Genomic DNA, 14932 nt, shown 5'->3' on the forward strand with positions numbered 1-14932 from the left:
CCCCAGCAGTTTCCCCGCTTTCCCCATAATTTTCCCCACTTTCCCAGGGTTTTTATCTCTTTTCCCAGGATTTTCCCATTTCCAACAATTTTTTCCTCTTTTCCCAGCATTTTCCCCACTTTTCCTGGCATTTTTCCCACTTTTCCTGGGCTTTTTCTTGATTTTTCCAGTGTTTTTCCCATTTTTCCTGGGGTTTTCCCCACTTTTCTGTCATTTCCCCCACTTTTCCTAGGGTTTTTCCTGATTTTCCCAGCATTTTCCCCACTTTTCCTGGGGTTTTTCCCACTTTCCTGGTTTTTCCCCCACTTTTCCCGGGGTTTTTCCCACTTTCTTGTGGTTTTCCCCCACTTTTCCCATTATCTTTCCACTTTCCCAGTGTTTTTTCCATTTTCCTGGCGTTTTACCCACTTTCCCAATGTTTTTCCCACTTTTCCGGCATTTTTCCTGTTTTTCCCAGTGCTTTCCCCCCTTTTCCCAGTGTTTTTCCCCCTTTTTCCCGTTTTTTTCCCCATTTTTCCCCCATTTTTCCTGCTTTTCCAGCCGCGGGGATCCCGGCGGGGAAGGGGCAGCCATGGCCCCCAACGGCTCAGTGGGAATTCGGGATTCCCCCCTGGAGCCGGGGATTTTCCTGGATGAGGATTTGGGATCCGACTGGTACATCTACGAATCCACCGAGTCCACGGCCCAGGATGAGTGAGTGGCCCCAAAATGTCCCCAAAATATCCCCTAAAAGTATTCCCAAAGTGGCCCCTAAAATTCCCCATTAGTGGCCCCAAATGTTCCCCATTAGTGGCCCCAAAAGTTCCCCATTAGTGGCCCCAAAATGTCCCCCAAAGTTCCAAAAATGTCCCCAAAACATCCCCCAGAATGTCACCAAAATGTCCCCAAAAGTGGCCCCAAAATGTCCCTCAAAGTCACAAAAATGTCCCCAAAATATCCCCCAAAAGTATTCCCAAAGTGGCCCAAAAAATTCCCCATTAGTGGTCCCAAAATTTCCCCCAAAGTTCCAAAAATGTCCCCAAAATATCCCCAAAAGTGGCCCCAAAATATCCCCAAAATGGCCCCCAAAATACCTTCGAAATGTCCCTCAAAATGCCCCCAAAATATCCCCCAGAACGTCCCCAAAATGTCCCCAAAAATGCCCCCAAAAGTGGCCCCAAAATGTCCCCCAAAGTCACAAAAATGTCCCCAAAATATCCCCCAAAAGTGTCCTCAAAGTGGCCCCAAAAGTTCCCCATTAGTGGCCCCAAAATGTCCCCCAAAGTTCCAAAAATGTCCCCAAAATATCCCCAAAATGGCCCCCAAAATGCCTTCAAAATGTCCCTCAAAATGTCCCCAAAATATCCCCCAAAATGTCCCCCAAAGTCACAAAAATGTCCCCAAAATATCCCCCAAAAGTGTCCTCAAAGTGGCCCCAAGAGTTCCCCGTTGGTGGCCCCATAATGGCCCCAAAAATGTCCCCAAATGTCCCCAAAAATACTCCCAGAATATCCCCCAAATGTCCCCAAAATATCCCCAAAATGTCCCCAAAAATGGCCCCAAAATGTCACCCAAAGGGTCCTCAAGGTGCTCCTAAAATACCAAAAATCCTAAAAATCCCAAATTTGGGATTTTTCCTGCCTTCCCCAGCCCTTTTAGAGTTAAACTCGAATCTGGGATTTTTCCCGTTTTTCCATCATTTTCCCAGCCCTTTTAGGGTTAAACCCAAATATGGGATTTTTCCCATTTTCCCATCGCTATTCCCATTTTCCCCAGCCCTTTTAAGGGGGGAAATCCCGAAAATCCCCAGAATTCCAAATCTGGGATTTTTCCTGTTTTTCCCAGCCCTTTTAGGATTAAACCCAAATATGGAAATTTTTTTCCCATTTTTCCAGCCCTTTTAAGGGGGGAAATCCCAAAAAAAAACCTAAAAATCCACAATCTGGGACTTTTCCTGTTTTTCCCAGCCCTTTAGGATCAAATCCACCCAAATCTGGGATTTTTCCCATTTTTCCATCATTTTCCAAGCCCTTTTAGGGTTAACCCCACCCAAATCTGGGATTTTCCCATTTTTCCATCATTTCCCCAGCCCTTTTAGGATTAAACCCAAATATGGGATTTTTTCCCCATTTTCCCATTTTTCCAGCCCTTTTAAGGGGGGAAATCCCAAAAAATCCTAAAAATCCACAATCTGGGACTTTTCCTGTTTTTCCCATCCCTTTAGGATCAAATCCACTCAAATCTGGGATTTTTCCCATTTTTCCATCATTTTCCCAGCCCTTTTAGGGTTAAACCCATCAAATCTGGGATTTTCCCCATTTTTCCATCATTTTCTGGGTCCTTTTAGGGTTAAACCCACCCAAATCTGGGATTTTTCCCCATTTTTCCATCATTTTCTGGGCCCTTTTAGGGTTAACCCCACCAAAATCTGGGATATTTTCCCATTTTTCCATAATTTTCCGTGCCCTTTTAGGGTCAAACCCACCCAAATCTGGGATTTTTCCTGTTTTTCCATCATTTTCTGGGCCCTTTTAGGGTTAAACCTAAATCTGAGATTTTTCACCATTTTCCCATTGTTTTCCCCATTTTTCCTGGCCCTTTTACGGGGGGAAAATCCCAAAAATCCCAAATGGGATTTTTCCCATTTTCCCCAGCCCTTTTAGGGTCAAACCCACCCAAATCCAGGATTTTTCCCATTTTTCCAGCCTTTTTCCCGACGCCATCCCGGAATGCCACCCCACAATCTCCCCCCGGCTGTACCACACTATCATGGCTCCCATTTCCGTGAGTATCCGCCCCAAAATTCCTCCCAAAAAACCCCAATCCCAAATTTCCCACATTCCGTTCCCCGCCCGGAATCCACAGATTTCATTGCCGGCGCCCTCTTGGATGGATTTTCCCACCTAAACCATCCCAGAATTCCCGGATTTCTGGGATTTTGCTTCCCTGTGAGACAAGAACTCCAAAATTCCTCCCAAATCATTCCCAGGGCTTTTTTTCCATGGATTTATGGGGTCTCCATGGGGTTCCAATCATTCCCAGAACCGTTTTCCATGGATTTATGGGGTTTCCATGAGAATCCCATCATTCCCATCATTCCATGGATTTATGGGATTTCCATGGGGTCCCCATCATTCCCATCATTCCCAAGTCTGTTTTCCATGGATTAATGGGCTTTCCATGAGGATCCCATCATTTCCATCATTCCATGGATTTATGGGGTTCCCATCACTCCCATCATTCCCAGAACCCTTTTCCATGGATTTATGGGATTTCCATGGGGTCCCCATCATTCCCATCATTCCCAAGTCTGTTTTCCTTGGAATTAAGGGGTCTCCATGGGGTTCCCATCATTCCCAGAACCCTTTTCCATAAATTTATGGGGTCTCTGCAGGGTTCCCATTATTCCCATCATTCCCAGAACCCTTTTCCATGGATTTATGGGGTCTCCATGGGGTTCCCATCATTCCATGAATTTATGGGATTTCCATGGGGTCCCCATCATTCCCATCATTCCCAAGTCTGTTTTCCATGGATTTATGGGGTCTCCATGGGGTTCCCACTAATCCCAGAACAGTTTTCCATGGATTAATGGGGTTTCCATGAGGATCCCATCATTTCCATAATTCCATGGATTTATGGGGTTCCCACCTCTCCCATCATTCCCAGAACCCTTTTCCATGGATTTATGGGATTCTGTGATGATCCCATCATTCCCATCATTCCATGGATTTATGGGGTCTCCATGGGGTCCCCATCATTCCCAGAACCCTTTTCCATAAATTTATGGGGTCTCTGCAGGGTTCCCATTATTCCCATCATTCCCAGAACCCTTTTCCATGGATTTATGGGGTTTCCATGGGGTTCCCATCATTCCATGAATTTATGGGATTTCCATGGGGTCCCCATCATTCCCATCATTCCCAAGTCTTTTTTTCATGGATTTATGGGGTCTCCATGGGGTTCCAATCATTCCCAGAACCGTTTTCCATGGATTAATGGGGTTTCCATGAGGATCCCATTGTTTCCATCATTCCATGGATTTATGGGGTTCCCACCTCTCCCATCATTCCCAGAACCCTTTTCCATGGATTTATGGGATTTCCATGGGGTCCCCATCATTCCCGTCATTCCCATGTCTGTTTACCATGGATTTATGGGGTCTCTGTGGGATTCCCATCATTCCCAGAACCCTTTTCCATAAATTTATGGGGTCTCTGCAGGGTTCCCATTATTCCCATCATTCCCAAAACCCTTTTCCATGGATTTATGGGATTCTGTGATGATCCCATCATTCCCATCATTCCATGGATTTATGGGGTCTCTGTGGGGTTCCCATCATTCCCAGAACCCTTTTCCGTGGATTTTTGGGGTTTCCATGGGGTTTCCACGGGGTTCCCAGCGCTCCCAGCACCTTTTCCATGGATTTCCATCCCGTTCCAGCTGGCCGTGCTCCTGGCCTTGTCCTTCCTGGTCAAGCGCCGCCGGCTCCACCGGAACTGCTGGAATGGTGTCCCGGGATTGCTCAGGTACAGAATTCCCAAAATCCCACTGATCCCTCCCTGGGAAGGGCTCGGAATTCCCAAAATCCCATCCCTGGAAAGGACCCAGAATTCCCAAAATCCCATCCCTGCAAAGGGCTTGGAATTCCCAAAATCCCTCCCTGGGAAATGACTCAGAATTCCCAAAATCCCTCCCTGGAAATGACTCAGAATTCCCAAATCCCATCCCTGGGAAGAGCTTGGAATTCCCAAAATCCCTTCCCTGGAAATGACTTGGAATTCCCAAAATCCGCTCCATGGAAAGTGTTTGGAATTCCCAAAACCCCACTGATCCCATGCCATGAAAAGAACTGGGAATTCCCAAAATCCCATTCCTGGAAAGGGCTCGGAATTCCCAAAACCCCTCCTTGGAAACTTGGACATCCTTGGACTCAGAATTCCCAAACCGTGCTGATCCATCCATGGAAAAGCCTTGGAATTCCCAAAATTCCTCCCTGGGAAGGAGCAGGAATTCCTGAAATCTCTGGCGAGGAGCGGGAATTTCCAAGTCTCTGGGAAGGACCCAGAATTCCCAAAATCCCTGGGAAGGAGCAAGAATTCCTGAGTGCCTGGGAAGGAGCAGGAATTCCCTGGGAATGAGTGGGAATTCCCAAATTTCCTGACAAGGAGTGGGAATTCCCTGGGAAGGAGTGGGAATTCCCTGGGAAGGAGCCAGAATTCCCAAACTACCCGCGAAGGAGCAGGAATTCCCTGGGAAGGAGTGGGAATTCCTGAATCCATAGGAAAGACTCAGAATTCCCAAAATCCCTGGAAAGGAGTGGGAATTCCCTGGGAAGGAGTGGGAATTCCTAAATCCCTGGGAAGGACCTGGAATTCCCGACTCTCTGGCAAGGAGTGGAAATTCCCGAGTGCCTGGCAAGGCCCGGCATTCCCGACTCCCTGAACATTCCCGAATCCTGGATATTCCCAACTCTTCAACATTCCCGACTCCCTGGACATTCCCAAACTCCCTGGACATTCCCGACTCCTGGACATTCCCAAAGTCCCCGGATGTTCCCGGTTCCCTGGACATTCCCAAACTCCCTGAACATTCCCAAACTCCCTGAACATTCCCGACTCTGTGGACATTCCTGAACTCCCTGGATATTTCCAATTCCCTGAACATTCCTGATTTCCTTGACATTCCCAAACTCCCTGGACATTCCCAAACTTCCTGGACATTCCCAACTTCCTGGACATTCCCAAACTCCCTGAACATTCCCAAACTTCCTGGACGTTCCTGACTCCCTGGACATTCCCAGACTCCCTGAACATTCCTGGCTGCATGGACATCCCTGGTTCCCTGGACATTCCCGGCTCCCTGAACATTCCCAATTCCCTGAACACTCCCAACTCCTAAACATTTCCAATCTTGAACATTCCCGATTCCCTGAACATTCCCAGTTCCCTGAACATTCCCGGTTCCCTGAACATCCCCAAACTCCCTGAACATTCCCAAACTCCCTGAGCATTCCCAACTCTTGATGATTCCCAACTCTGTGGACATCCCCAATTCCCTGAACATTCCTGACTCTCCCTGGCCATTCCCAGACTCCCCGGCCATTCCCAAACTCCCTGGCCATTCCCGAACTCCCCGGCCATTCCCAAACTCCCCGGCCATTCCCGAACTCCCCGGCCATTCCGGAATTCCCGTTGCAGCCCCGGGAACCCGCTGGAGCGGGACGGGCAGCGCGCGGTGGCTGCGGCGGTGTTGGCGCTGCTGCTGTCGGAGCTGTGCCGGCTGCTGCTGCTCCCGGCGCCGCTGCCGCTCCTGCAGCCGCGCTCCGACGGCACCGAGCCGGCCCGGCGCGGTGAGACATTCCCGGATCCCATCCTGGTTCCCAAATCCCATCCTGGTTACATAATCCCATCCCGGCTCCCAGATCCCATCCCGGCTCCCAAATCCCATCCCGGCTCCCAGATCCCATCCCGGCTCCCAGATCCCATCCCGCCTCCCAGATCCCATCCCGGCTCTGAGATCCCATCCCGGCTCCCAGATCCCATCCCGGTTACATAATCCCATCCTGTTTCCCAGATCCCATCCCGCCCCCCAGATCCCATCCCGGCTCCCAAATCCCATCTTGGCTCCCAAATCCCATCCCGGCTCCCTGATCCCATCCTGGTTCCCAGATCCCATCCCAGCTCCCAAATCCCGTCCCAATTCCCAAAATCCCATCCCGGTTACATAATCCCATCCCGGCTCCCAGATCCCATCCCGGCTCCCAGATCCCATCCCGGTTCCCAAATCCCACCCCGGGGAGGGTTCAGAATTCCCAAATCCCATCCCAGCTCCCAAATCCCATCCCAGCTCCCAAAAATCCCATCCCAGGGAGAGCTCGGGATTCCCAAATCCCATCCCGGTTCCCAAATCCCATTTTGGCTCCCAAATCCCATCCCAGTTACTAAGTCCCATCCCAGCTCCCAAATCCCATCCCAGTTCCCAAAATCCCATCCCAGTTCCCAAAATACCCTCATGGGAAGGGCTCAGGATTCCCAAATCCCATCCCGGTTCCCAAATCCCATCCCAGTTCCCAAATCCCATCCCGGCTCCCAAATCCCATCCCAGCTCCCAAATCCCATCCCAGTTCCCAAAAATCCAATCTCAGGGAGAGCTCGGGATTCCCAAATCCCATCCCGGCTCCCAAATCCCATCCCAATTCCCAAATCCCATCCCAGTTCCCAAAATCCCATCCCAGGGAGGGCTCAGAATTCCCAAATCCCATCCCAGCTCCCAAATCCCATCCCAGTTCTCAAAAATCCCATCTCAGGGAGAGCTCAGAATTCCCAAATCCCATCCCAGTTCCTAAATCCCATCCCGGCTCCCAAATCCCATCCCAGCTCCCAAATCCCATCCCGGCTCCCAAAAATCCAATCTCAGGGAGAGCTCAGGATTCCCAAATCCCATCCCAGTTCCTAAATCCCATCCCGGCTCCCAAATCCCATCCCAGTTCCCAAATCCCATCCCAGCTCCCAAAAATCCCATCTCAGGGAGAGCTCAGAATTCCCAAATCCCATCCCGGTTCCCAAAATCCCATCCCAGCTCCCAAATCCCATCCCAGTTCCCAAATCCCATCCCGGCTCCCAAAATCCCATTCCGGGGAGGGCTCAGAATTCCCAAATCCCATCCCAGTTCCCAAATCCCATCCCAGTTCCCAAATCCCATCCCGGCTCCCAAAAATCCAATCTCAGGGAGAGCTTGGGACTCCCAAATCCCATCTTGGCTCCCAAATCCCATCCCAGTTCCCAAATTCCATCCCAGCTCCCAAATTCCATCCCAGTTCCCAAATCCCATCCCAGCTCCCAAATTCCATCCCAGCTCCCAAATCCTGTCCCAGTTCCCAAATCCCATCCCAGTTCCCAAAAATCCAATCTCAGGGAGAGCGCAGGATTCCCAAATTCCATCTTGGCTCCCAAATCCCATCCCAGTTCCCAAAATCCCCTCCTGGGAAGGGCTTGGGATTCCCAAATCCCATCCCAGCTCCCAAATCCCATCCCAGTTCCCAAATCCCGTCCCAGTTCCCAAATCCTGTCCCCGTTCCCAAATCCCATCCCAGTTCCCATATCCCATCCTGGGGAGGGCTTGGAACACCCCAACTCCCCACTCTGGGAAGGGCTGCCTGGGCTGGTGGCACTGACCCCGTGTCCCTGGGGCAGTGGCGGTGTCCCCATGTCCCTAGGGCGGTGACAGTGTCCCCCTGTCCCAGGGCAGTGTCCCCATGTCCCAGGGCAGTGGCAGTGTCCCCAGGGTGGTGTCCCCATATCCCAGGGTGGTGGTGGTGTCCCCATGTCCCTCGGGCGGAGTCCCATGTCCCCAGGTGGTGTACCCAGGGTGGTGGTGGTGTCCCTGTGTCCCTGGGCCAGTGGTGGTGTCCCTGGGGCGGTGGCGGTGTCCCCATGTCCCTTGGGTGGTGTCCCCATGTCCTCAGGGCGGTGGTGGTGTCTCTGTGATGGTGGTGGTGTCCCCAGGGTGGTGTCCCCATGTCCCAGGGTGGTGGCGGTGTCCCCATGTTCCTTGGGTGGTGTCCCCGTGTCCCTCGGGCGGTGTCCCCATGTCCCAGGGTGGTGACATTGTCCCTGTGTCCCCCAGGTGGTGGCAGTGTCCCCAGGGCGATGTCCCCGTGTCCCTGGGGTGGTGGCAATGTCCCCATGTCCCTTGGGTGGTGTCCCCATGTTCCCAGAGCGGTGGTGGTGTCCCCGTGTCCCTCGGGCGGTGTCCCTATGTCCCAGGGTGGTGACATTGTCCCTGTGTCCCCCAGGTGGTGGCAGTGTCCCCAGGGCGGTGTCCCCATATCCCCAGGGCGGTGGCCATGTCCCCCTGTTCCCAGGGCAGTGTCCCCATGTCCCCAGGCAGTGGCAGTGTCCCCAGGGTGGTGTCCCCAGGGTGGTGTCCCCATATCCCAGGGTGGTGATGGTGTCCCCATGTCCCTTGGGTGGTGTCCCCATGTCCTCAGGGCTGTGGTGGTGTCTCTGGGATGGTGGTGGTGTCCCCAGGGCGGTGTCCCCATGTTCCCAGGATGGTGGCCATGTCCCCTTGTCCCCAGGGCAGTGGCGGTGTCCCCATGTCCCCTGGTGGTGTCCCCATGTCCCCAGGATGGTGGCCATGTCCCCATGTCTCCGGGCAGTGGCGGTGTCCCGTGTCCCCCAGGCTGTGGCAGTGTCCCTAGGGAGGTGTCCCCCTGTCCCCAGGGCAGTGTCCCCATGTCCCCAGGGCAGTGGCAGTGTCTCCATGTCCCCATGGCGGTGGCGGTGTCCCGGTGTCCCCGTGTCCCCGTGTCCCCGTGGTGGTGACGGTGTCCCCGTGTCCCCGCGCTGACCGGGCTGGCCGTGGCAGAGTTCTGGAAGGTTCTGGCCCTGCTCTACGTGCCGGCGCTCTACTCGCCCCTGCTGGCCTGTGCCGGCCCCCGGCACCGCCTGGGCTACGCCGCGGGGACCCTGCTGGCCTGGGGACACTGCGGGGCGCACGCCTGGCAGCGCGCACAGTGTCCCCTGGCGCCCCAGGTGGGTGGCACTGTGGTGGCATGGCCGGTTGGGGTGGCGCTGAGGAGATGTGGCTCCCTTGTCACCTTCCTGAGTGGTCCTGAGGTGTCATGGTTCCCTTGTCACCTCCTGGGGTGGCCCTGAGGTGTCATGGTTCCCTTGTCACCTTCTGGGGTGGCCCTGAGGTGTCATGGGTCCCTTGTCACCTCCTGGGGTGGCCCTCATGTGTTGTGGCTCCCATGTCACCTTCCTGAGTGGCCCTGAGGGGTCTTGGCACCCTTGTCACTTTCTGGGGTGGCCCTGAGCTGTCATGGGTCCCTTGTCACCTTCCCGAGTGGCCCTGAGGGTTTGTGGCTTCTTTGTCACTTGCTGGGGTGTCCCGGATGGGTTGTGGCTCCCTTGTCACCTCCTGGGGTGGCTCTGATGGGTTGTGGCTCCCTTGTCACCTCCTGGGGTGGTCCTGAGGTGTCATGGTTCCATTGTCACCTCCTGGGGTGGCCCTGGGGTGCTGTGGCTCCCTTGTCACCTCCTGGGGTGGCCCTGGGGTGCTGTGGCTCCCTTGTCACCTCCTGGGGTGGCCCTGGGGTGCTGTGGCTCCCTTGTCACCTTCCTGAGTGGCCCTGAGGGGTCTTGGCACCCTTGTCACTTTCTGAGGTGGCCCTGAGGTGTCATAGGTCCCTTGTCACCTCCTGAGGTGTCCCTGGGGTTTGTGGCTCCCTTGTCACCTCCTGGGGTGGCCCTGAGGGGTTGGGCATCGTGACCCCAGGGTGGTGGCAGTGACCTGGTGTCCCTGGGGTGGTGGTCACTACTGTGTGCCCCTGGGGTGTTGGCAGTGACATGGTGTCCCCATGGTGGTGGCGGTGACATGGTGTCCCTGGGGGTAGTGGCAGTGTCTCTGGGTGGTGGTGATGTCCCCTGGGTGGTGGCAGTGTCCCTGGGTGGTGGCAGTGACCCCAGGGTGGTGATGGTGTCCCCAGGGTGGTGGTGGTGGTGTCTCCAGGGTGGTGGTGGTGGTGTCCTCAGAGTGGTGCCAGTGTCCCCAGGGTGGTTTCAGTGTCCCTGAGTGGTGTCACTCCCTGTGTGGTGTCACTGTCTGTCCCCGGTGGTGTCACTCTCCCTGTGTCCCCAGTGGTGTCACTGTCCCTGGTGGTGTCAGTGTCGCCGTGACCCGGGCGGTGTCACTGTCCCCGTGTGGTGTCAGTGTCACTGTGTCCTGGGCAATGTCAGTGTCCCCGGGCAGTGTCACTGTCCCTGGTGGTGTCTGTGTCCCTGTGTGGTGTCACTGTCCCCGTGTCCCCATGTGGTGTCACTGTCCCCATGTCCCCGTGTGGTGTCAGTGTCCCCGTGTCCCCAGGAGCAGTGTCACTGTCCCTGGTGGTGTCAGTGTCCCCGTGTCCCCGTGAGCAGTGTCATCGTCCCTGGGCGGTGTCAGTGTCCCCGTGTCCCCGTGAGCAGTGTCATCGTCCCTGGGCGGTGTCAGTGTCCCCGTGTGGTGTCACTGTCCCCGTGTCCCTGGGCGGTGTCAGTGTCCCCGTGTGGTGTCACTGTCCCCGTGTCCCTGGGCGGTGTCAGTGTCCCCGTGTGGTGTCACTGTCCCCGTGTCCCTGGGCGGTGTCAGTGTCCCCGTGTGGTGTCACTGTCCCCGTGTCCCTGGGTGGTGTCAGTGTCCCCGTGTCCCCGTGAGCAGTGTCACTGTCCCGGGCAGTGTCAGTGTCCCCGGGAGCAGTGTCACTGTCCCTGGATGGTGTCAGTGTCCCCAGGCAATGTCACTGTCCCCGTGTCCCCAGAGCAGTGTCACTGTCCCGGGCGGTGGCGGTGACAGCGCTGTCCCCGCAGATCCACCGGCTGTACTCGCTGCTGTCCCACGTCCCCGTGCTGCTGTCCCTGGCCCTGCTCAGCCTCTGGTACCCGGCACAGCTCCTGCGCAGCCTCCGCAACGGGGACGGCCCCGAAACGCCGGTACCGACACGGGAATTTGGGAGAGGGATCGGGATCGGGATTGGGATCGGGATCGGGATCGGGATCGGGATTGGGATTGGGATCGGGATTGGGATCGGATTGGTACCCGGCACAGCTCCTGCGCAGCCTCCACAGCAGGGACAGCCCTGAGCCGCTGGTACAGAAACGGGAATTCCTCATCAGGATTGGGATTGGGATCAGGATCAGGGTCGGGATCAGGATCAGGATCAGGATCGGGGTTGGGTTTGGGATCAGGGTCGGGATCAGGATCAGGATCAGGATCAGGATCGGGATCAGAATTGGGATCAGCATCAGGATCGGGATCAGGATTGGGATCGGAATTGGGATCGGGACCTCCACATGTTCCCCTTCCATTCCTGCCGCTGGGGGTTCTCCGTTGCTGTGCTGGGATTAGGTTTGGGATTGGGATTGGCATCAGGATCGGGATTGGGATTGAGATCAGGATTTCCACACGTTCCTCTCCCACCCCTGCTGCTGGGGTTCTCCCATGCTATGCTGGGATTTGGTTTGGGATCAGGATTGGGGTAGGGATCAGGATTGGGATTGGGTTTGGGATCGGGATCAGGATCGGGATCAGTATTGGGATTGGGATCAGTGTCTCCACACGTTCCCCTCCCAGCCCAGCCGCTGTGGTTTCTCCGTGTCTGTCCCAGACCGGCAGCAGGGTCAGGAAATTCCTTTGGGATAAATCCCTTCCACAAGGGGCTCCCGGCATCAATGGCTCCATTCAGGCCGGCTCCGGGCTCTCCTCGTTTTCCCGGATAATCCCTCAGGGCTTTGTTGGGAAGAGAGGACGGAAAAGCGGGAAAGGCCTGAGGTGACCCCTCAGGCGGGAACGAGGGATTCTGGAGGCATTTGGGAACAAAATCCTGCTTTATTCCCATTTTCCCATACCAACATGTACGCCGGCTCAGGAATTCCTGTCGGGATACGCTCGGGATGAGGGGGTGGCCAGAGCAGCTCTGCCACCCCAAATCCATCCGTTATTCCCAGATTTCCGGGAAAAGCTATTACAGGAAGTACCTCAAGGCCTTGCTGTCCAAACGGGGTCAGAAGGGGAGGTAAGGATGGAAATTCCCATTCCCAGAAAATCCCATTCCCGCCAAATGCCATTCCCAAAGGTCAGGAATGTCACCCTCTCCCACCTCCCGCAGCTCCAAGATCGACGAGAGCCTCAGCTCCCGGATCCGCTCCTACCTGCGCTCCTACATCTACATTCCCGAGGAAGGTGCGCACCCGGAAAATCCCAAGGAATCTGGGAATGGTTGGGGTTGGGGTTTATGGATCAGCCAGGCCATTCCCAAAATCCCGGGTGTCTCCAAGCCCTGTCCTACCTGGCCGGGCTTGGAGCCCAAATCCAGCCGAGCTTGGGGCAAATCCATGGAAAAGGGTTCTGGGAATGATGGGAACCCCATGGAGACCCCACAAATCCATGGAAAAGGAGTCCTGGAAGTGATGAGAGTGATGGGAACCCCATGGAGACCCCATAAATCCATGGAAAAGGACTTCTGGGAGTGATGAGAGTGATGGGAAACCCCATGGAGACCCCACAAATCCATGGAATTATGGGAAACCCATTGGAGACCCCACAAATCCATGGAATCGTGGGAAACCCATGGGAGCCCCATAAATCCATTAAAAAGAGATTCTGGGAATGATGGGAACCCCATGGAGACCCCTTAATTCCATGGAAAAGGGTTCTGGGAATGATGGGAGTGATGGGAACCCCATGGAGGCCCCACAAATCCATGGAAAAGGAGTTCTGAGAGTGATGAGAGTGATGGGAAACCCCATGGAGACCCCACAAATACACGGAATTATGGGAAACCCATGGGAGCCCCTAAATCCATGGAAAAGGGGTTCTGGGAATGATGGGAACCCCATGGAGGCCCCACAAATCCATTGAAAAGAGATTCTGGGAATGATGGGATCCCGATGGAGGCACCATAAATCCATGGAAAAGGGATCCTGGGACAATTCCAGGGAGTTTTGGCCAGCCATGGTTTTCCTGGGAAATCTCGGCCAGGGAAGGACGGGAGCACCCGGGGGCTGGAGAAGGGAATTACCCTGCACTGAGGAGGTGAAATCCCGGGAATGTGGAGCCGTTCCCATCCATGAAGGGGGCAGGGAAAATCCTGAGTTTCCATGGAAAAGCAGGATGGAGCCATCCATCCATTCCCGACTCGCCATCCCGGCAGAAATTCCTTGTGGAAATCCCATTCCAAAGGGTGTTCCCTTTGCTGGGTACACCCTGATCCTGCTCCACCATCCCAAATTCCCGATTTTCCCTCCAGGATTCCGGATCCCGCTGAAGCTGGTGGTGTCCGTCACCGTGGCCGTCGTCGCCGTCTACCAGGTGACATTCCCAGAGGATCCTGGGGGTCACCTGGGAATGGCGTTAAAATTCCAGATGGAATTCCATGCTCCCATAAATCCTGACATCCCATGGGATCTGAGCCACAAATCCCTAAATTCTGCAGAATCTGAGCTGTAAATCTTGCGGGATCCGTGCCATAAATCCCTAAATCCTGAGGGATCCGTGCTGTAAATCCCAAAATCCTGTGGGATCTGAGCCGTACATCCCAAAATACTGTGGGATCTGAGCCGTACATCCCAAAATCCTCCAGGATCTGTGCCGTAAATCCTGTGGGGTCCAAGCTGTAAATCCCATGAGGTCTGAGCTGTGAATCCTAAAATCTCGTGGGATTTGAGCTCTAAATCCCACGAGATCCAAGTCATAAATCCCAAAATCCTGTGGGATCTGATCCTTAAATCCCACAGGATTTGAGCTGTAAATCATAAAATCCCATGGGATTTGATCTTTAATTGCCACGGGATCAGAACCTTAAATCCCACAGGATCTGAGCCATAAATCCCAAAATCCCATGGGACCTCAACCGTAAATCCCAAAATCCTGCAGGATCCGAGCTTTAAATCCTATGGGATCTGAGCAGTAAATCCTGAAATCCTGTGGGATCTGAACCATGAATCCCAAAATCCCATGGGATTTGAGCTTTAAATCCCATGGGATCTGAACCATAAATCCCAAATTCCCGGGGGATCTAGCCTTAAATCCCGTGGGATCTGACCCAGAAATCCCATGAGATCAGAACCTTAAATCCCATGGAATCCGAGCCTTAAATCCTGTGGGATCTGAACCATAAATCCCAAAATCCTGTGGGATTTGAACCTTAAATCCCACAGGATCCGAGCTGTAAATCCCAAAATCCCTCGGGATTTGAGCTGTAAATCCCACAGGATTTGACCTGTAAATCCCAGGGGATCAGAGCCTTAAATCCCACGGGATCAGAGCCTTACATCCCATGGGATCTGAGCCATAAATCCCAAAATCCTGCAGGATTTGAGCTGTAAATCCCACGGGATCAGAACCTTAAATCCAATGGGATCTGAGCCATAAATCCCAAAATCCTGCAGGATTTGAGCTGTAAATCCCA

At 54.2% G+C, this 14932-nt stretch overlaps 1 protein-coding gene across 1 annotated transcript in view; it reads left to right on the forward strand.

Annotated features, from left to right (window-relative positions):
- The first annotated feature begins 537 nt into the window (after window positions 1–537).
- Window positions 538–14932, forward strand: part of STRA6 (signaling receptor and transporter of retinol STRA6) — a 33348-nt gene continuing 18953 nt past the window's right edge. Inside the window, exons 1-9 of the mRNA XM_072934029.1 lie at window positions 538–693; window positions 2685–2763; window positions 4423–4508; window positions 6180–6331; window positions 9352–9518; window positions 11334–11456; window positions 12471–12538; window positions 12632–12705; window positions 13772–13833. Coding sequence (XP_072790130.1) covers window positions 572–693; window positions 2685–2763; window positions 4423–4508; window positions 6180–6331; window positions 9352–9518; window positions 11334–11456; window positions 12471–12538; window positions 12632–12705; window positions 13772–13833 — 933 coding nt within the window. The 5' untranslated portion in view covers window positions 538–571. The remainder of the gene's footprint in view (window positions 694–2684; window positions 2764–4422; window positions 4509–6179; window positions 6332–9351; window positions 9519–11333; window positions 11457–12470; window positions 12539–12631; window positions 12706–13771; window positions 13834–14932) is intronic.

This window comes from Taeniopygia guttata, chromosome 10 (genome assembly GCF_048771995.1).
Source record: "Taeniopygia guttata chromosome 10, bTaeGut7.mat, whole genome shotgun sequence".
Taxonomy (NCBI): Eukaryota; Metazoa; Chordata; class Aves; order Passeriformes; family Estrildidae; genus Taeniopygia; species Taeniopygia guttata.